The 22,836-nt window shown below is 39.4% G+C and overlaps 1 protein-coding gene across 4 annotated transcripts in view; it reads right to left on the reverse strand.

Moving 5' to 3' along the window:
* Positions 1–22,836, reverse strand: part of LOC122995008 (roundabout homolog 1-like) — a 107,510-nt gene that overhangs the window by 48,919 nt on the left and 35,755 nt on the right. For all 4 annotated transcript variants that reach the window (XM_044369908.1, XM_044369906.1, XM_044369907.1 and 1 more), the window contains one exon: positions 21,512–21,838. In XM_044369908.1, the coding sequence (XP_044225843.1) occupies positions 21,512–21,838 (327 nt within the window). The remainder of the gene's footprint in view (positions 1–21,511; positions 21,839–22,836) is intronic.

Below are 22,836 nucleotides of genomic sequence, written 5' to 3' on the forward strand. Positions count from 1 at the left end.
CAGCCTCCAGGTGTTTTCAATCTCCTTGACAATGACACTCCCATTGGTTTGGCGTGCCAGACTCCAGTGATGACAGGGATGGAGGGTATCATTTGGGCACCACAGGAAAGATCACTAAGTATGTGTATAGACACCCTGCCTTATCATTAGTATGAGGAATGCCATGAATAAGCTCTGCTGAAATATAAGCAGTTATCCTGACTCAATCTTCTGCTACATTTGATGACTCACCTGGCTGGATGTGAGTAAATTAGCAGACCAAGACGAGGTCAAATAGTGTGTGTCATCGACAATTTTGGTTGAGGCAAGTGCACACCTGAATAATTTTTTTGACAATTACTGTAATGAGATGTTGAAAGTTCTAGCTTTCTTATATATGTTCCATCATGCAGCTTTGATTCTCCACCAGTGCAAAGTAAGCTGAATCAGCCCCCCGCCAACTCTCTTCTCATCTCTGCCGTCTTTTCCTGCATATACTGTACGCCCTCATCACTCTTCATTCTCCCTTGTGCTTTCCTGTCTTCCAACTTCAATCTCTGCTTACTCTCATCTCCTTTGTTTCCTCCAAGCTATCTCACCATCTCTCAAGGCTTTGCTCCTCCCTATATTCTTTTCTTCTCTGCTGCTTCAAGCCCGCTCTAAAGTCTTTCAGCAACGCTAGATTTCTCTCACTGATTTTTAGGCCCAAGCTTCCCTCTTTTTTCTCTCCCAGTCCTGTTGTGCATTCTCTTCCCCAATCCGTCCCCCCCCCCCTCCAAACCCTCCTAATGGATCCCATGTCAGCAGAATACCAGAGTAAACCACACAACTGCACTGCGGCTTCGTGTCTGTCTCTGCCTCGATGTCTCTCTCTTCTATGTATAAAAAAGTGTGTGAAAAAAAAAAGAATAGAAAAACTGCTGGCTGAGCATTACAGTTCAGTTAAAAAGCTGAGTCTAACATTTAAAATACATGACACTACAGGTGCACTCTCTGTTGTATGGTGACCAACACACATTTGTCAATTAAAGTGATGACCTGTGAGATTTTACTTTTGTTAATTCTTTTATTTGATGAAATCTTTAACTCATATTTGATGACAAGGGGTCAGTGCGGCACTGTCTTTGTTGGACTTAATATTGCTGAAGTTTGAGTTTTCTTTGTGTAGCCATGGAAGCTATCGCTAAACATGATAATTATCCAGTTCTTCTATGTTCCAAAGAAACTGCTGTTGCTTCTGGTAAACTCAGCACTTGCTGTGCATGAGAGGATTTTCCCTCATTTTGTGCCACAATTTGTATTCCCTGAGGAAATTATAGGGGGAATATGCTTAATAAACAACCCTGTCTCCTTGAAATTAAATTTATATACCACATATTTGCAAAAAAAAAAAGTTTTTTTTAGAAATGTAGTGCTGCCCAGATTATTTTTAAATCAACATAATAAAGAAACTACTACTACTAATCAATGTAATCTGGTAAATCACAAAATCTTGGTACTGAATATATGGGCAAAGTATTCAGTGACATCTTTCATTCATTTTTCTACAGTATCCACTACTACAATACAATATCTGCTTGTAGTGACTAACTTTATGGTTATGTTTAGGCAACTCAAAGCATTCGGTTAAGGTTAGGGAAAGATTGTGGTCTGGGTCAAATACTGAAAAAGTCAGCGTTGACTTGAAGCACTTGACGAGACATGTTTACTTTATTAACATTTAACCAAAACCACAATCCTTTCCTAACCTTAACCAAAGTGCTTTTGCTGCCTAAACCTAACCTCACGCAGGAATCTACTCAGGATTTTTAAATTAGACAGCAATGTCAGTGCCACTTTCTATGTACTTGTGTCCCTAATGTGACACAAAAATCTGCGACATTCTGAGCCACAAAAGGCTACAGCATTTTCAAAAATAACGGATGCACTTAGATGACTGGCTTGTCTCACTTATGTTTGATTAGGCATTTTAGTGTATGATTTTCAATGAGCTGCTTTTATCCTTTTAAAGGCTGAAATACATGTTGTGTATGAAAAACCATTACACCCTGCCAAACCATTTTTATTTTATCAACAATGTGCTCTCATCTTTGACTGCACTGGAAAAAAAAAATGCTAATTATGATTTACATCAATTACATCAAATGCAATTTCACAGTTTTTCTCTTTCATGATGGTTATCCTGGCAAGCGTCATGCGGCTTTTCATTACAGCAACAAACTCAACCGGCGATAAGTTTTTGCAAAAGGTGTGAACGTAAACAGCGAGAAGTTAAACGGAGGCACAGCTCTTTGCCTTGCTGCCTTTCCTTTGGTGGAGGAGTGAGCCAGTAGTAGTGTGTGCAGGAGGCTACAGGCTCACAGGGACAAGTGTGATAGACGATCCGATAAGGGACTGGCAGGGACAAACTGTCACGTCTCTGCTGGGCTCGGCACTCCACAGGTACACGGCATCACAGGCGAGCCCTGGCAGTGACAAATGGACCCAATTTCCATTTATTTATCTATCTGTTGTGTGGACCACAGAACACATGCAGGTCTGCCCCCCATAAATCTTTATCCTGTTAACACAACACCAATATACCAACACATTAGCCCTCCCAAGCAGCACAGACTAATCAAGCATGTTGTTACACAATGCGTAAAGAACATCAACATGTTGGCTGTGAAATTACTGGCAAACACACATCAAGCGGACAATTATAAAATCACTGCAGACAAGTGACCTCACTCATGCACATGTGAGCATACAAATAATGTAAAATAACATTGCCCACTAAACAATTCTGGAGAGCAAAATGGAAGGAATGTACTCAGAAAATAAATCTGGGGCTAAAGCCACCTCACTTATAACACAATAATAAGTTTCTGCTCTGGAGATGGAAGGGGCTGGAGGAAAGCCAGAGGGAATGATGGGGTCAGGGGCGAGGGAAGGCACACATTTATACTGTTTAGATTTGATAAGGCAAGGAAATTGCTGAGAGAGGCACCCACTTCTAGAGAGACAAGCAGCCTGCCAGTCCGTCTCAGTGACTCCAGCAGGTTTGGCTCAGTGAGGAGGCCTCGCATGACACGCTGTCCCCTGCTGACGAAAGCTCGCCTCTTACAAAGACATCTGCATCAGCCAAATCAGTACTGTCCCATCTATAAACACTAGACTAGAATTAATAATTATCTCTCTGCAAGCCAGCTCACTTCCTCTCACTATTGTACACAAACAAGCTCCTTTTACAGCCTCAATCACACACCGCCTTCTCTCTCACTGACACATAAACACGCACGCACATAAACTCTCCCTGCTGGTTTTGTCATATTACCTGACAGAACACCAACAGATTTTTTGCTCAGTGCCAAGCAGCCAGTGGTGTGAATGGTTGAGCCGCTGGATTTAATTAGCGCTGCGCCCATATGGATTAGCAAACAGACAGGCAGGCACACGCACAACTAGAAAGTATGTCACATTCCCACCTGATCGGCTCTTAACATTGCCCTTGGTGGCATGCATACATGGATGCACACATGAATACACACACCAGAGGGAAAGGAGGGGTGGGGTGGGAGGGGTGGGGGTGGTGGAGGGGTGGAGGGTTGGAGGGGGGACTTCATAATCAGGTGATTCGTAATCAGGTGATTTCTTTGCCGTAAATTTAATTGGTTTTAGCAGCAGTGCAAAGAAAACGTTAAGGTTCGCTTGCTGCACCATGTGTACAAAGACAGCTGCTCTGACGGGAAGGAGGTGGGAGGGAGTAAACTGAACATATTGCTAAATAGATTATTTTAAAAACCAGAAAGGTTGATAAACAACATACTGTCATGCTGGCAACACTGAGATGCAGTCTTTTTGTGTCACCTATAATGATTCTGTCCCACCACCCTCTTTTATACTATTATACTACTATTTATACTATTACTAGGACACAACATAATACAAAATAAATGACATTAGCAAATATCTGTTGTGAGTTAGGATTCTATTTGAGCTATCAGATGACAGATGTTTTTTATCTTGTTTTACTATGATTTGAGCTAAGATAATTCTTTGATATGCTTTTAGTATAACTACTAGCTTACATGCTCTCATGTAGCAACTATTTGGCTCATGGATTTAAAAAACACAAGAACACTTTTGTCAGCGCAAAGAGAAAAAAAATCAATTGGACTACATTCAAATGTAACTGTACTAAAGCTACGCTTTGCAACTCATCTTGCGCTGCTGACCATTGATCTACTGAAATATTGACAATTTTTCAATGATTCAGTGCTTTTTTGTTCCAAGGGTATCTTACCGGTGGAAATTAATGAGGAGAAACATATCCATTGATCCTCACCAGACCGACGAGGCTCTGGTTTTTGTTCAAGTGATTTCCTCCACTAAGGTGTCTGTTTGTCATCTTAACACCGGCCCAGAAGTCAAATAACACACTCCTTCCACAATGACTTTCACTGATTGATTGTACCATGTCATTTTCATCAATCCAACAATACCCTTAGTGCATCAGCCTGAGAAAATAGCTGTAATAGGGTAATATGGTGTGGTTATTCTTTACTCTTACCAGGGCCACTTAAACTAAAATATGGTATTTAGTTTCAGCTGTATAAATAGTGAATAATACATAGCAATATATGCTACGTAATGGTGGTTAAGGCATTTTGTGCAGCTAAGCTCTGTATGAATAATAGCGTAATCCGCTGCAATTATGGATAGATAGCTTATAATTAGCTCACTGTAATCCCTCCAGCTGTCTCTCTCTTAGTAGACTCAGCACTGTCTGGATCCAAATAGGAAGAAATGAGAAAGAGGGCAGTTAGGGATAGGGATAACCTTTTCTTAGAAGATATTTCTGGCATTGTGGAATCAAATGAAATGTTGTCCTTCACAGTGTGTGGACACAGAGTTTCTTTTATGTCTCTATAGGCTCCATAGAGAGAAAAAGGATGTGTAGAGAAGAGACTCAGGGCCGAGTTGAGGGCAGTGTTAATTATCATTTCTGCTTCAGCCTGTAGTGCTACCATCTCCACCTCCCACACAACAGACACTGAATTCCAGATCATATCAAGGTTTTCTGTCTAGCCATGGTTGACTTCCACTTTCTTAATTTTACGTCACTGTCTTATATCGCAGCATGTGTCCAAATTAATTGGTTTGTTGTGGGATGCACTGTTTTATTCCGCTCTGCTTGATATACATATGCAACTGCTTGGGGGTTTGAATGAATAGCAGGAGGTGAACATACCTTTGCAGTAGTCTTACGGTTATTTACAAGGCAAAGAATGGTAAGATTTACTAGTACTGAAACCCTTGATTAGACCCAGTAGGTGTCTATGCTGAAGCTAGCCCATGTTTAATAGCCTCCGTTGAAGCGTACTGACTAACATGCATGGGCTGTTAAAGTCCCGGTGTTTGTGAGCTTGTCGTTCTGTTCAGTAACCAAATGGGAGCGACAGGGAGGGCTATTAAACATGGCAGACTGTGTATACTGTAAACAACGTACAGCACATACCCCACTGTGTGTTCATGGGAGTGTGAAGCTTCCTGTACTTCTCTCTACCAGAAGCAATTTGGTTCATCTAGCTGTGCTGTTGCTCCTCAGAACACACAGCGAGGAGGCATTCATATCCACTATGGTTGTTTTTTCCCAAGACATGTAGAAGGTTTAAATTGTAGACGCAGTGGTGCAAGAGGAGAATATATCTGACTTCAGCAACCACCTTTATCTGTTTTTTTCTCTTTATTTTGTTGTCATTAAAGAGTGAGTTCACCCAAATGAAACTACTTTATAGTAAAGGCGCAGTTCCTTTGCAAACTGAACACTGTTTCTGGAAATAGATAAATTCTTTTCATTTAACTTTTCAATGATAAACATTCACCTCCATTACATTTGGGTTGAGGCAGAAGAACATATATTGAAAGCTGGTGTAATGAAACGAAAATGATCTGCATGAGTAGATACCTCTAGAAATAAGTGAAGAAATACATTGTTTGTAGTTTTCAGTGTATTAAACATTTAAGTACTATGATATCTCCTGAAGAAACAACATTCAATTAGCTCCAACTAGGAGGGTTTGAGAACAGTGCAGTCAAAGGGCTAATCAAACAGATAGGATTTCATTCGTATCTGCGAGTAAGCAGTGGATATTCTCATCCTCTGCCCTCTCCCCTATTTCTCCCTTTGCATCCCTTCCCACTATCCAACACTCCCTCCATCCCCCATGGCAATGCGAGGCGGGCAACAGTATCCGCTCTATTACAGAACCTCTAGAGATATCTGCCTTCTCAGCATGAAGTGGAGCTAGACGGTGAAACACATACGCACACGTATGTGCACACACACACACACAACCACACACACGCACACACACACACACACACACAGAGGATACCGCAGGTCTGTGATAATCAATGCCAACAGAGCAGCAGCAGATAGAGAGGCAGACCCAAGGCCAAGTTCTACTCAAACAAGCAAAACTGAGAAAGAAAATACACTAAGGAGGGAAGAGGGAATATGAGTGGCCTGACCCAAAACATTAACAATTCTTTTGTCTGTGTACAGTACATTTCATATGAATTCTTTCGATTTTATAGTTTATTTATTTGCACAGAGGCTTATTAAAATGATAACGCATGCAGAAAGTGAAAAGGCACTCTGCATTGGAGATAAATAAAAATCAAAAAGGTGAGAAAAAAATAAGATGACAAAACTGCAGGTGAATATAATAAAATGTGCTTTAAAAACAAATGCATGAAAAGAATGTATGAAAAAAACGAAAACCTCTAATTAAATCTGATATGATGTCTCAGTTTCTGCCACTGACATGTTTTTGCCAGTTTTTTTCTTAAAGGTACACATACTGAAAAGAAAATGCATGCCAACAAAAACAACACATAGCTTCGTCATACTCTATTTATAAATGGTACTTTATGTGAGTGAGAGAGAATAGGTGAGAGCGAGAATCAGACTGACAGCGCTCCTACATCACACTCTCTGTCTCCGCACATGCTGTCAAATAACCTCAAGGAAAAACTGACAAGACGCGCAGGTGTCCGATGGCTATTAGTGTAAAAACTTCCTCATCTGTCAGTGATGGGAACCAGTTAGTGAACCAGCTGTCAATTAAACAACCACTCATCTTTAGAAGCTTCTCACACTTACAGTACAGAGTGGAGGAAAAAGATATGTGTGTGTGTGTGTGTGTGTGTGTGTCTGTCTGTGGTGGGTGGATGTGTTGTTTTATTGCCTGTCGACTTTTTGGTGCAAGGCCTTTATAGCGAGACATTTCTTGTGGCATATATGTCGTACACACATTTGGTAGAAGGCCATGAGAAAAGGGTTTGTACCAAAACGTCAGCAGGCAATAAAACAGGCAGCAGAGGTGAACGTTATGTGCAGGAATCTTCACTTGTTTTCCATGGGTGTCTTATTGGGAATTTAGAAGCTTTTTTTTGCCGCTTTGACAAATCCTGACCAACAATCACTGACATTAACACTCAGAAACATACATGCACCCTAAAAAGCATGCAAGCTTACTACTGCAAAAAGAAAATGACTTGTGTATGTTTAAAATCATGTTGTGGGACCTTTGTGCAAGGATACAAAGATAACATTTGTTGAGGTTATTGCACTACTTAAAAAGCCCACGGTATCAAATTGGATGTGGGAGATTTGCAGGAATCCCAGTATACCCGATCAATCCAATTATCAATCCAGCTATGAATCCTGGCTCGCTTCACTATCTCCAGATGAATTCAGTAAACCTTTAATTAGCCAGTTCTGCTTGGAGGCCACTGGGATAACATATAGGAATGGAGCCTGGAAAAGTTCATCCTTTTTATCAGCCTGTGAATCTTTCATGAGAAGATGCAAAAGCAGCCAGGTCCAGTTAACTTACAGTCAATAAACTAGTCAGATGAAAAGCAGACTCAAGTGTGCAGGATGAGATCTGAAAGAATATACTGTACATCTCAACGAAATACTAAAAATATCAATGATATTCAACATTAGCTCACCTTTTCTCCATTGGCACTTGGTGATAAAATACTACAGTAGATAGCACTATCGCTCTTCCTTCCAATTAACTATAAGGCTGTAAGGACATGCTGGAGGATGCAATGAAAAAAAGGAACTATTTGGTGCCACAAAGAAGACAACTTAATGGAATATCTAAATATACTTGTGTTGTTATGCTTAAAGGCAAACCACAGTGGCACCGTGCAGCAGAAGCAATTTGTAGGAAAGCATACCTGTCATTCATCTGCTACTATACATAATGTGGCTCTAGAAAAAGGTGGTGCCATCAAGTGAATAAAGCTGCTTTTCCACTTGTAAGTTTTGAACAGATACTGATATTTTAGCTGTATGTCATTATTTTACCGTATGCTATTATAAAAACATGATTTCCTTACAAAATCTTCCTCATCTTTATCAGTCCGGTTGCACATCTCTTCCGTCTCCATGTGCATTTGTAAATGCTAAAAAAAATTTGATCATGAATTTGATTCATGATCAATAGAAATCAATAGGTGGCATTCTGTAAGAGAGGTGTTTATACAGTCTTGTGACCAAAAAGACAATGAGAGGAAAGTAATTCTTGGTTATATGAGCCAATTTTGATTTTTGCCATGTGGAAATGGTAACAAAATAAATTCCAATTTATCATATACTCAAGCAAGCAGAAGAATGTAAGTGGTCAGGCAGGAAGTTCCATTCACATAGTAACAGGTGGTATTTGTCTCATTTTCCATACAATACTTGGACTGACACACATACATTCTGGTGGCAGCCCACTTGCTGGCAGGTTGTCAAACAACCATATCAGCTGTTCATCCCTCTGACCTCAGAGACATGGGGCAGAACTGCCATGATCACAATCCCAAGACACAATCGGAGTGCCATCAGCACAACGTCATCAGAGCAGGGAGGCAGTACTGAAAGTCACACGTGGCATTTATTGTCCTCACAGAGGTATATTAGATAACTAGAAAAAAGCGGCTCAATTACTATGCACAGTATGTGTCAGCTTAGTTCCCTGCCATTCTTAACAATGAATACATATCAGAACAACATTAGTCTGATATGAGAGCTGAAAAAAACAACTTTAATTGTTCATGTTGTAGATGCTGCACATTTTTCACTGTGACATTAAAACCTAAACCTTCTTGGATTGTTTTCCTAGAAACACAAGATATTACATTAAACCAAAAAATTAATCTCAGCAGCATAATGGCATATTTTTCATGCATGATTGTGATAAATTACCAGTAGATTGCTGTTATGAAAATGAGTTGAAGCCTGACGTGCTTTGCATAACCTGTATTAACGATATGGGCGGGCAAGAGACACAGATTTATGTCCTGAATGTAGCATGAAAAATATAAAGACAACACATCTTCGGGTATAGGTGCATTAACTGGTTTTCCATGTATGTGTGTGGAGGGGCACTAATATGTGTGTAAATGAATAAGAAGTCCCAGTGCTATGGGCTATATCGCTCTGAAGATCCTTTTAATTATCTCCAGTCCCTCTTCAGTGTCTCCTGGTTTTCCTCTACCTCTCAGCTTCATCCTCTCCTTCAACTCCTGGTGCCTCATCTCATGCTGTCTGTATTTGTGCTCCTTTGTTATGTCTCTCCAATAGCCTTGGGAAGTCTGGGAGAAAGAGTAAAGGGAGTTTTCCTTCGAGAATGATCATAAATTGAGATTGGGCAAACACAGAGGAGGGTTTTATTGGTAGAAGGAGTTTTGAATAATGAAATATTCTATCTTTTAATATTTTATGGCATTTTAAGATAAATATTCTTTAATATATTTGAAGGAAAGAATGGAATGGAAAGGATACCTGTAAACATCTATTGTTGCTTGCAGATACTTGTACTAGATTGCAGTAGTTGATTGAACAGGGCTCTCATTCATTTTGTTGTTTCTATCTCTCGTAATAAAACTGAGACCTTGAAAATTGGCCTTGATGACAGAGAAAAAAGGAATTTAGTTTGTGGGTGTGGAAGGAGGCTGCCAGCTAAGCAAACACAGAGATTGTGAGTACGAATTATCACTACATCCACACATAGCAACACAATTAATTGGAAAAATAATGAAATTGCCTATTTGAATTCTGCAATGTCAACATCACAAGAGGCTGTTGATGTTGAAGAGATAAAAGGTAGAAAAAGCACTGCCCCTTGAAGTGGCAGTATAGTGCTACAATTTATTAAATCATTTTAAGTACTGCAAAAATGAATCTAACTTAAACTATTTTAGCATCTTCCACACATGTTACATTATTAACATTAAAATAAAAAGCAGCACTACCTTTTAAAGGTAATATAGTGTCAAAAAAAAATCTGACAGACATACACATGTTTCAGTCTGCCTCTAAATAGTATACACCTTACACAGATAGACACACACATACATACATACACTTTGTATACTGTGTGTATGACAATGTTATAATGGGGAACACATCACTGGTCATCAAAGCTTTCAATAAGTAGCTTTGGCAAATCAGCCACAACAGAGGCTCCATCACAAACCTGTCTGCACATTCCAAAGTATTCCCAATGGAGAGAGATGAAGCGATGCTCCAGAAGGAGGAGGGGGAGGAGGAGGGGGGAAAATGGCAGAAAATAGGGGATGCAGAACTGACAGCCAGGCAGGCACAGGAATGGCTGTGGTGCTTTGGAACTGTTCATCTCATTATTCAGCTTTCCATTGAGGAACCACTCCTCTCTCTCTCACTCGTCGTCCCATATTTTGCTGCATGTTATAAATCACCACATCTGCAGCCCATTAGTGAAGATACCAGCATCTTTGGTTTTGGTGGGTAAGCAGTAGGAGCTATACTGCATAAACAGCCTATTACTCTGCTGCTACACTAGCAAGTGCTAGAATCTCTGATTTCAAGTGTCTGTCACTGCTTCTCTGCACTGTCATTTCTGTGAAGTATTAAGTGAAGTGCAGTATCTCTCAGATTGCCCGACAATGTCTCTAAACATTTTCTAAGTTGCCCCTTTTCAGCAGCAACTTTATTTAGTATGGTGAGCTCAAATGCTTAGGTTTATAATGCAATATTTTATAAATATTATGTTCTCATCATATTATTTTACATAATAGTATCTCATTTCATGGAGATGATATTTAGCCTTATCTCTTAGATAAACCAAAAGCAAGCAAGTTGCTCACAAAATTGTTACTTAGCAAACCTATAATGATAAAATACAGTGTAAATGTATTAACTTCCTGACAGTAAAAGTACCTGAATACAACTTTACGCTAGCTTGTCGTGCTACATATCACAACCTCCTGACTTTGTACTGAAGTTCTTTGAGAAATTTACGATGTAACACAAAGTCAAGAGGTTGTGATATGTAGCACGACAAGCTAGCGAAGCACTATAAATGGTGTGTTCCCTGCCTCCGCAGTGATGTCTGCATTACACAGAAATACTCTCTGGATACTGAAAACTTCACCTTAATCTTCATGGTGAGGGAACATGACACCCAGTGCAGCGATGTGGCTCATTGATGTGCTTTTAATAGTTTTTGGACAACAACGGAGGTCTATGGCGCAGAGGAATAAGATATATCAGGCTTTGGATACACACACGATACTGGTACGATCAGTTCATTATTGGTTTGGCTCTGCACATGAGATTCATTGACAATAAGAAAAATATAGAAAATCGCTCCTTTAAATTATCATCTTAGTTCAGTTGTGTAATCAGTTCATTTATGTTTTATGTCTTGATTCTGAACTAGCATTTTTTGGTAATGGATTTTTTCAAAAGACAATTTGGGTTCAAATCTGTATATCAGTATAAAAGCTGCTCCGTGTCTGTGCAGTGGATACAGCAGTAAGAGCAAGCAAGGCCTTTAAGATTATTGGCATTATTTTTAAGCAAAGAGTAAATGGTAATGAAAAATATGTTTGTCTATATTGGTTTAAAACTTTGTAAAGCATTTAGTAAACACTGAGTTGAATTTCCCTGCAATTTGGCTGTCTGGCCTCCAGAATATTTGATTATGCTAAAAGCTAAGTGCTTGCCTGTACTTGATCACGAAAGAATTTTGATTAGCTTAATGATAGTCCAAAAAGTTTGAATTTTAATCATAGACACCAACAATCATCAAACCACAATTACGCAGTGCACATCTGAGAGAGTGTTCATTATTCACTGTCACTCCCTGAAGGGACTGTCAGAGTTGCACTGAGCTTAATTATTTTTAAATGAAATTACAGTTAACTTTTACCGGGTGATGTGATACCACAGGAAGCAGAGACAGTAAAAAACTTTAGCAACTGAAAACTGACACAAGGTCAAAATGAAAAAGCAACACAACCTTTGACCCTCAGGGGAAGATAACATTAACTCTAAGCACAGATACGACCAGTGGATGCTGTTGACTGTGGTGGTATGGAGTGACAGATAGAGGATGGATAAGGCTAATATCTCAGCAAATGCACAACCATCCCTCTTCTCTCCATGACAGCAGGATTACTCAACCATGCTGTAAGCCTTTAATACTTCCACACTGACAAATTCAGAAGCAAAATAGTGGGTATACTTGACATGTGCTTACCATAGCACAGTTTATGTCAGTACCGGGTTTGCTGCAAGTTATGACTTGATGATTGGTTTTCACTGTTTATTAATTTCAGTTGTTAGAAACACCTCCGCAGCTAAACACATGATTGCCGGTAATTTGGCCCTCCAGGAAGCTTCTCTTGCCATGTTACAAATCAGCAACTGGAGTGAATAAAAGGCATATGACTTTAGAGTAACCTGACACAGCAAGCATCTAGTCTTATTGGAAATGGATAAAATCTAGTTGCATTACAGCTCTGAGGCTGCAGGGAAATGCAACCAGCTCTGAGCGGGAAAAGGGGAGAAAAGATTTAGTGTCGGGAGAAATGGGCTGAGCCGAACAGAGTCTCCCCTGCAACAATCAGAGCTGAATATTTTAACCGCAACAAAATGATAGCCAACATGAATTGGATGTAGAAGAAATGGAGGGATATCCAAAGCATAATGCTTAATGTAGCTCACATATGAGCACACAGGAGCATACTATTCACAAAAGTCTATCCTCCACAGACGGATTTGTTGATTTAACTCTCCCAGGCTGCTATTTTCCTCCTGTGGCCCGTCTGTCTCTCCTCGTCAGCAACTTATTCTCCAAAGATAAGCACAAAAAGAGAAGAGGGGGGAAAAAACATGCACACATACATATGACAAGGCCAATAAAGAAGGCTTCACATGTGTGTAATGTAGAGGAACCATTAACAGCCCTGAAAATTCACGATGCCTCCCAGCTTATTAAAAACAAACAAAAAAAACATCTGCTGAATCTAGGTTTATGTCTGATAAACCTAGATTCAGCAGATGTTTTTTTTGTTTGTTTTTTTTGTTTTCTTGTGTTTTGTGTGCTTGACGAGGCAACAGCACATCTCTATTGCAAAATGAAACCTACTTTTGCCAGAGATAGAAGAAAAAATATTAAGGGGGCTATTATTATTATGGTGTAATTCAATTATCTGACATATAATGCAGATTTGAAGGTCAGTCCTTTCTTTCTTGTGAAAGCAGCAACTGTAGTTTAATTTGACATACATATACAGGACAATGCCGACAGGACAATGTACACACAGACACACACAAAAGGAACGGCTTCACATTTTGATAATATTGCCACACACCCAGGAGCCATATGGTCTTTGTCAGAATCTCTTGAGTACTTCCCCTCTCCTCTCCCTTCACCACGCTGCTGCAAGCCAAACAAACTCTTTCCCTACGTCCTGACACTCTGGCGCAAATCTGGCTCTTGGAAAAGCTGAGCCAAGGGGAATATAGCGACTAAAATTGTTTAGACAATACTTGCAGTGCACTCGCCCCAGTCTCCAGACTGTAAACACAAACCAGCTGTCCCCGGAGTGTGATACTTATTCACTGACTGATCTAACCATGGGCCAACTGGGAGAGAGGGGAGCGGAAAACAGGATGAAGAACAAGAGGCTAGCACGGCGTTCACAGACTGTCACAGACAATTGGAAATAAACACTGATATCTGACTTTGTGGCTATGGGTGAAGAGCATTTACAATGTGTCAGTGTTTGTCTATCAAACAATATCACTCCTCGTCCATATGGAGAGAAAATGACAACTTTCCTGAAACATACCGCTCTACTACCACTTAGGATCTTTTCTGCGTTTATCCAGAGTGACTACAGACAGGATGTTGTCAGCAACAGTGACAGCTATTTGAAGTGAGGAGCCATTAGTTAATGGATAGGGGCAGGCAGAGAGGGAACCTGACCTCTGAGAATCTGCCTCTCTCTTCGCTGCCTCGTACGTCTCCTGCACCCGCTTTTTTCCAGCATAAGATTACAATCAAAGAGGAGCGGACAGGGAGACGGACCAGGGGTCCCACCTCAAGCTGTCAATCTCACAGTCTGACTGAGCTACACATATCCCATGATCCACTTCAGAGAGCATGGTGTTACTGTGAACATGTCTGTCATGTTAATGCAGTCATTTAATTACCACAAGCCATCATACGTCTTCCACTAGCTTTCCCTTTTCAAGATATGAAAAGAAAACAAAACTGCATATATTTAGGCTGTTCAAATATAAACACTGTATTAGGAATGCAATGATTATAGATTCTGGTGGTACAATTGTAGTCTGAGGAAAAATCATGGTTTCACAATTATGATGAATTAATTTATTTCACAACACTATGGATGGATTAAATCACATGAGCATGTTTTGTTTTGAAGAGGGGGCATAAGACACAAACTTCACCAAAGATTCTGCAACAGTGGGTTGAACTGCAGCAGTACCAGAGGTAGTCTTAGGCTAAAAGTGAATAAGAAAAAATGAAAATAAATAATCCATGCTAAAATAAACTTTGATTGAACATTGCAGTAATAACTTAAGTGATTTCTAATATTTAAAATATAGTGTTTTTAATCATTATTATTAATAAAGGTTAAGATTAAGTTTATTGATCCCCTAGGGGAAAATATTACAAATGTAGGTAATAAACTGGAGTGTTTTTTTTTTATCATCAACTGTCATCCATGCCTATTTTTTAAATTCATTCTTAATAATCTATTTAAATAATTAAACTAATTTTATTTTATGGTATAATGCTGGAAGTCTACAAGATCCTAATGTTACATTAGTCTTTTACACGTGGCATATCTACCTACCATACCTAGCGTTTACTGAACACATAAGGGAGTAAGCAACAGGATGTAAATAATCACATTGAAGCCCTTGAGGGGATTACATGCCGCTTTGGTGAGCATTCATTTATAAAAGATGCAATGCTCCATTTCCTGCTTTGTTGCCGTTGGTTTATGTTGCATTGAAAGCCCAACTCTTAACTCACCGCTACTTCATCGGTTGTATATTCCCCACCAACTCAATGTTTCATTAAGTAACTTGCCACTAAAGTAATGTTTTTTTTAGTCATAACTTGGTGTACTACCTTCACTTGAGCGTGTATAGCTAGATGGTGATCTGGAAGATGCTGCATTGAGTTTGGCAAGTTTTACAAATTGGAGATCCGTCTTCTTGAACACCCCCCTGGGCCATTATTTATGTATCCAAAATACTCCCACACTGACGATTTAAGACATTTTTTTTTTTCGGTGGATTCCAGACTTCAATGTTGAGTCCCTCAGCAATTGCCAGAACACTTCATGTCTCTTTTAGCTAATGTAGCCCCCCTCAAACATAAACTAGGTTGCTCTCGTGACAACATGTGTAACTTTGCGTACCTGAATTTGTTGCAGCACAGCATTTTAACCTCTTCCACTCTCGCCCCCCTACATTTTTGGCGGGGTTGGGGGATGTTTAGGGGGAGATAGCAGGTCAACAGTAAATGCCACATAGAACTGGTATACATCATCAAAAAGCTGGGAACCTGAAGATTAATTTGAGATGCAGTTCAGTACTGTGTGTCAAGTTTTTCTGGTAATAAATCTGTAATGAACACTGTGTTTTGGTTAGGTGCCTATTCAAATTTTGAAAGTTTAGAGTGTATAAGGGCTTAGGACATTATGATGGAAGCATATGATGGCCATTCACATGCTCAGTTATGTCTCATTAGTTGTTCCAGCAATTTTTGGGTTAATACCATTTGTTACACAGGTTTGGTGCAACATTTAACCATTTTTGACTGCTCAAAATTTGATAAAAGTGGTCCAAAATCCCTCCAGAATACCATATTAAGACACCAAGACCTTGAGTAACACCATAGAAAAATTCATGCTGTGATTTGGTATGGAAAGCCATACATCCTCTGAATGCCCTAAGTCTCTAGTTTGTGGTTGTAAAGTTTCATGAAGCTGTGATTATCCTAGAAGCCCAATAGGTCATTTTATACAGTGAGGTCAAGTTTCAAAAACTGGTCTCACTACGATGAAATGGCTATTATGACGAGTAAACATCATCACACATGAATACAGCTGGGCCCATTAAATCCACAAGAGTCTCAGCTTTCCAGTTATACCCAATTTATGCAATTCCAAGACTGTTCAGGGACCCTGGTATGCAGAAATATTCAAATACACCATTTTTAGAATAGGTGAAAATAAAGGTGTGAAGGCGAGACTCGTGGGTAACCATAGAACTCATTTTCATTCAGACATCTTGAGGTGAGAGGTCAAGGGACCCCTTTGAAAATGGCCAGGATTAAGCTGGTACACCAAGTGTGTTTTGAACTTCTGCCTGTAGTCTGCCAGTTGCACCTATGGACATTTTTTTTAACACAACTGTCTAGTTTTGTTTAATTTTACTCACAGTACAACCATTGTTGAAAAATAACATACCATAATGTCCCTTTTTTGAGAATGAGAACAGAAACACTCTGAGCTTTTACGGTTACAAAACTGTGACGTTTTAAAGCGCAGTTAATAGTGAAATCAGTTAATCGCTGCATCCCTACACTGTACGGAGAATTATGTTTTATATCATTTATTTTAGAAGCAGAGATCTTTACTGTATGTGATGATGCACAAAGACCGAGTTGGCTGTTCACATAAGCGTTTAAGTTAGCCAGCTGGTTGGAGGGAGGGTGTGTGAGATGAGCAAAAAAAGTCTTTTACCGAGACAAAGACTTTTTGTAAAAGCTTCATTCCTTCTTCTTCTTCTTCTGCTATTGAATTTGCCTGAAATTATGTAGACAAATACTTAATGTTATGAGTGATCTGTTATTGGAAGATACCAGTATGTTGCTATATTTTGAATTGAATTGAAGTTTGACATCCAGCTGTGTCTTTTAATTCAATCTAGGATGGGCCAAATGAATTGTCATGATGTGGAAATAAAAAAATAACCAATGAATACATAGACAGAGGACTCAGATGGGACGTTTCTGCCTTTCTCTCCATACTTTCACATGCATGAGGAGTGGTGTGGCTGCATGGTTGTCTTTCCCTATGGCTCATTACTACACTGCAGTGTTGTGGCTTAACCTTCATCTCAGCCACAAGCCGAGTTTTCCTCTCGCAAATGGCAGTGTCCAATTAGTTTAAGAATACCATTTATTCCTCTCTCTTACTGAACCTAAAAACAGGTCTACTATCCAATAACCTTTAGAGTACACAGGCTGTGACTTTGCCTTCACCTCAATAAAGCGCTTCATGATTGAATCAAGTGGCTGAGGTCAATAGGACATATGTTCATTTCCCAGGGTCCTCTAGGGTCCCTGCAGGCAGAAAAAAAATATGCTGAGTGTCTTCTGTGACATTTATAGGATAGGAACTAAGTTATATGTCTTTTTTTTTCCTTTTTTTTCATTTAATCTCTTTCGCTTTCAGAAAGGGCTCCACTGGCATGTGTGCGTGTGTGCACGTATATGTGTGCGTGTTGTGTGTGCTGACACAGTATTTCAACCCTGCGGTCACGCTTCAGGCACCAGCACATACTACATCTGTCACTGTCTCTACCACGTCACCTCAATTTTCTGCAAACAAGTTTCACTTCTGTGCCTTGAAGGACAGACACTTCTTCCTCTCTCTCTCCTCTGCTTATGCCTGCTCCGTCAGTCCTTTCCTGCTTCCATCACTTTACATCTGTCAGCCTCTAACACTGTCTTTTGTCAGCCGTCTGCCCACTTTTCATCATCTCTCCCTTACTTCACTTAAATCATAGCGGCATTAGAAAAAAATTATAATACAGTAAATTCATTTAGAATTGAGTTGAGGCCTTTATAGGTAATTAATTTCCCACTGTAGCTTTCATATTTACTCTTTCTAAAATGGATCAAATGAGTGATGCTCTGCAGGATTCTTGTCAATATGCAGCAGTGTCTTCCCTAAGTCTTCCTAAGTAGTCAAGTCCATGAACTCATCATATTATACAAAGTGACAAGATATTCATGACAGCTAATCAATTAAATGAACTGTGACTACTTAATGTTTATTTATATGGACAGGTGAGGACAGGACTTCAGTTCATCCTCTGCACTACAATATAAAAAATAGTTTTGTTTTTGTGATTTGTTGTTTGTTGATCCATTTGTGTGGTTTCTGTTTTTTGTGAGTGGCATTGTGGGGCTACAGACAACAGTTGTGCAACCTTGTGTTGTAAAATGGTAAAAAAAAAGATCTTGAATCTTGAATAGAATATTCATTGACTAGTCCAAGGCAACATTTAGTGATGGTTTCTTAATAAACTCAACTAAATCCTTATTCTTCTATATTATTGCTGTTATTAATCATATAATAATTGGTGTATTTAGCATATTCATTTATAATGCATAGGATTTTGGATCATTATTGATTTAGCAATTCTTCTAAGAAATTCAGAGGACCGTGTATCTTTAATATATTGACTTTTCCAGATCTTGAGTAAAAACCTTGTTTTTGCATTTTTGGCAAAGGGTTCAATAGCCCAAGACAACCTCTTGTCAGTCTTTAGAGTAGCTTGTAATCCTTTAGTTTGAATATGAAAATATGAAACTCAAAACTGGACTAACATCAATGTATAACATTGATGTTATCAATGTATAACATCAATGTATAACATTGATGTTGGGGATTCAATATGTAGCTGTGTCACTGATTTCTGAGCAGAAAAATTACTGAAGGAGATATATATATATATATATATATATATGTGAATGATGATGTTAACGTGATGATACTATGTGTGTGTGTGTGTGTGTGTGAGTAGCGTGTGTGCGTTCGTGCGCACAGGCTGCATAGCAAAGCAAATTATTCAAAAACAGTAGCTGGTAACTCATGAGAGCTTCACAATTTTCATATTGTCTGTCTTAAAACAACAGTCAGGTGCCCATATGAACACTAAACAAGGTTTTCCTCGCTGTAATCATTCCTTGTTTATAGTCGCTATTAAAATATCCCCCTCAAATGCACTTTCAATGTAAGGGATATGGGCCAAAATCCACAGTCTGTTGCAAAGTACAGTAACAAAAAGAGGGACTTAAAAGACTAAAAAGACTGTAACGTTGAAAGATCTACTTAATTTGACTAATTTGCATGGCTGAAGGTTCATATTAGGTTCAGATAAGCTTTTAAATGCATTTTTGCACAGAGGGACTGTGGATTTTGGCCCCCATCACTACATTGTAAATGCATTATGAAGGGATCTTCTAATGGTCAGTATGAACAGGAGGAATGATTATGGCAAGAAAAACCTATTTCAATGTTCATTTGGGAACCTGAATATTGTTTTAAGACAGACTTGAAAAACTTTGAACCCGTCCTTTAAAGTCCCCCTATTTAGCATTTGGTTGTATACTTCTTACAAATGCTAATTAGAGGGACTTTGAGTAAAGTTTGACCCAGTAGCTTACTGTATATCACAACACAGAGTGACAACAATTCGTGGTCTCAAAAACCAGTCACCCTTTTGAATTCTGTTTCCTTTACAACTTGTAAAAGCAATCTTCAAGCTATTTAAACACTGTACAAAATAGATGACAAATTATCGGACAAGTCTGTCTATTGACAGAGTAAGGTCAATCCTCCTTTTAACACTCCACAGCTTCGCAGCCCCCTCTAAAACTCCCTAACTCAGCAGCATTTGCCAAAGGGGGTTCTGTTTTACTATCCAGCCTCAGGGTGATCCATGAATCTGTGTGACCTCTGAGGGTTGAGGTAGGGAGACATAACTCATCCAGGCAGCTTCAACAAGTCCTCGCTGTGTTCCTGCTCGACCTTAAAAACCTGGCAGTAAATTTAGTGAACTCCAAGTAATAAACTCTGCCCCTAGAGGGCTTAGCTTCTCAGGGTAGGAGTGCTGATCTAGCATTACCATGATACCGTTTGACCATCTCTTTCATTATAATTCAAAAGGTGAAACAGATACTAGAGGGGTATTATTATTTTAAAACCTTTGCGAAATATCTGCCCAGGAGACCGAGCTTGGGCAGGGCTCTGCAAGCTGACACAGCTGAGCTGAAGAATCGAAACTAAAGGATGTGAAACTATGCAGTATGAGGGTATTGCTGCTTATCACCAACACTTTCTTCTTTCAGTGCATTATTCATTCTTGTTATTTTCCAGACTGACTCCAGCGTTTTTTGGACTTGCAGAACCTGTGCTCCATAGGGATTCACAGACCATCTGCACTTACCCTATTCTGATGGTCGTAAGCCCTGACCTTTTGCTCTCTGCCCTCTGCCTGCTTCTCCACAGGCTTCATTCCATCACTCTAGCTAATGTATACACACACACACACACACACACATTTGGCTGCTGCATGCAACCTGGCAGATTCCAGCCTGAGACATACTGCAGTGAAAGGCTGTTTAACTGGCAACACCACACACTTGACACTTGCAACTCTACGATTCAGCGAGTCGACAGTGTCACCTGTTAGGAACACACTCACCCCTTGTTTAAACCTGGGGACTAAAGCAGACACACAGCTGCTGTTTGTCTGACAGGTGTGTCACATAGTGAATTTCCATCTGTCCCTAAACCATAAAAATGACCTTTAAGCCATAATTGGAAGGAAAGTAACAAAATGAAGCAGGCTTTTCAATTTAAATATTGTGTTTCATGTATAATTAGATCAATTGGAGTGCAAAGCATCAAAACACTCTATGCAAAGGAAATATAACAAAGACTGTGATGCATTGTAGTAAAAATGAAAGTATTTCCACCTTAGTAAAAGTAGTTTTTTATGCAGGAAATGATCTAAAGGTTAGCCTGCTATTTATTTTCTTTAAAGATAGATAATAAAACACCTGTTATCATCATACCTAACGCAAAATGAGAGATTAGGAAATAATTTAGGATATTTAAAAGAGCTCAGATAATAAATACCCAGAAATGTGGATAAAACGACTTGGTATAAGAGATAACTTATTTGTTGTTATTTGATAACTTATCGTTTGTTCTTGGTCAAAGGTTAACAGATCTGGCAGACTTCTGTCATTATGTTTGATTGTGGCCGCTTTTATGTTAGGTGCATTTCCTGATTAATATTAATCATAAACCTTGCTGGGGTAATGTGTGTTGCGTTATTTTTAATAGGATTTTCTGAACAGCTGTAACTTACTTGCTACTTCCAGGGATGCGTTGTGACTGATCGCCTGGCCCAGATAGTTTCGGGCCACACACACATAGCTGCCGTCGTCGGGCTTGCTCCGTCGTCCATGGACGATGCGCAGAAAGAAAAGGGACCCGCTGGGCAGCAGCATACGGTGGGAACGGGGGTTGTCACGGTCCGTCTCAACACGCTCCCCATCTTTGTACCATTCCACTGTGGGGGTTGGACGGCCCTCTGCCTTACAGTTGAGAGTGGCTGGTTCCCCCTTGGACACAATGAGGTCAGAAGGGTGCTCCACAATGCGGGGAGGGAAGTCTTCCTGCCGCAGACGAGACCCTAGAGGGGAAGACGAATGAAAAGGTGATGAAAGGGGAAGAAATTAGTTCTATGTATACACTTTACTGCCAAATTAGCAATATAATACTTACTGTAAATGTCAGTGGAATTCAAAAAACACAAAGAGCCATAATGAAATTACCAAATAATCCTTCCTTGCAATAAAGAGTAGTACTAATCAAAACAGCATCTGTTCTGAGGGAATTAGACAAGGCACATTATTATTATTGTTCAAGTGCTGTGTATTAACAATAATCCATGACAATATAATTACTGTCATTTTAATTAAAATGTTTTGCTTTTTTGAGCAGTTGGAACCCCATGAGGCATTGTAAATTACTAAACAATGCTGACATGTGAATTCCTCAGGATGTAATATCTTTTGAAAAGATGTCTAGCCTTAAAACATGTATTTGCACAGAAATATATACAGCTTTTGAGAATGGCTTTGAAGCTGGATTATGAAAGGATTATAGTGTTATCTGTGACTCCAGTAACACAACATTACACAACACAACTGTTCATTTCACTTATTTAAATATTCAATATTGGTCAATTTTATTGGAGAAATGTCTGCTTCTAGCAATACAGGAAAATCAGCAGATTCCAAGTGTATTACAGTATGAATGTTTTGATATTCTCAGCAAAAGAGAAAGGATGCCCATCCTCAACATGAGCCATCACTCTCTCCCTCCACCCTACTGCAATAGCATGCCTGTATATCAAGTTGTGTGTGTGTGTGTGTCTCTGTGTGTACATCCACTTATGCTACATGTTCACCATTTGGAGCAAATTTCACCACAGCCTCTGAAATCGTTAAACCAGCCATAGAAATACAAATCAATACCTTCAACCATACCCACACTAACAACCACAAAATCACCTTGAGTTCCCGGTACACTGTTGAGATGTCAATCATACTGGTCTTCTCAAAGAAACTGTGTAACAGTGACTCCTTGTGAGGCAGAGGACACAGCAAACCTCCCTAATGAGATCCA

The sequence above is a fragment of the Thunnus albacares genome, chromosome 13 (assembly GCF_914725855.1).
Source record: "Thunnus albacares chromosome 13, fThuAlb1.1, whole genome shotgun sequence".
Taxonomy (NCBI): domain Eukaryota; kingdom Metazoa; phylum Chordata; class Actinopteri; order Scombriformes; family Scombridae; genus Thunnus; species Thunnus albacares.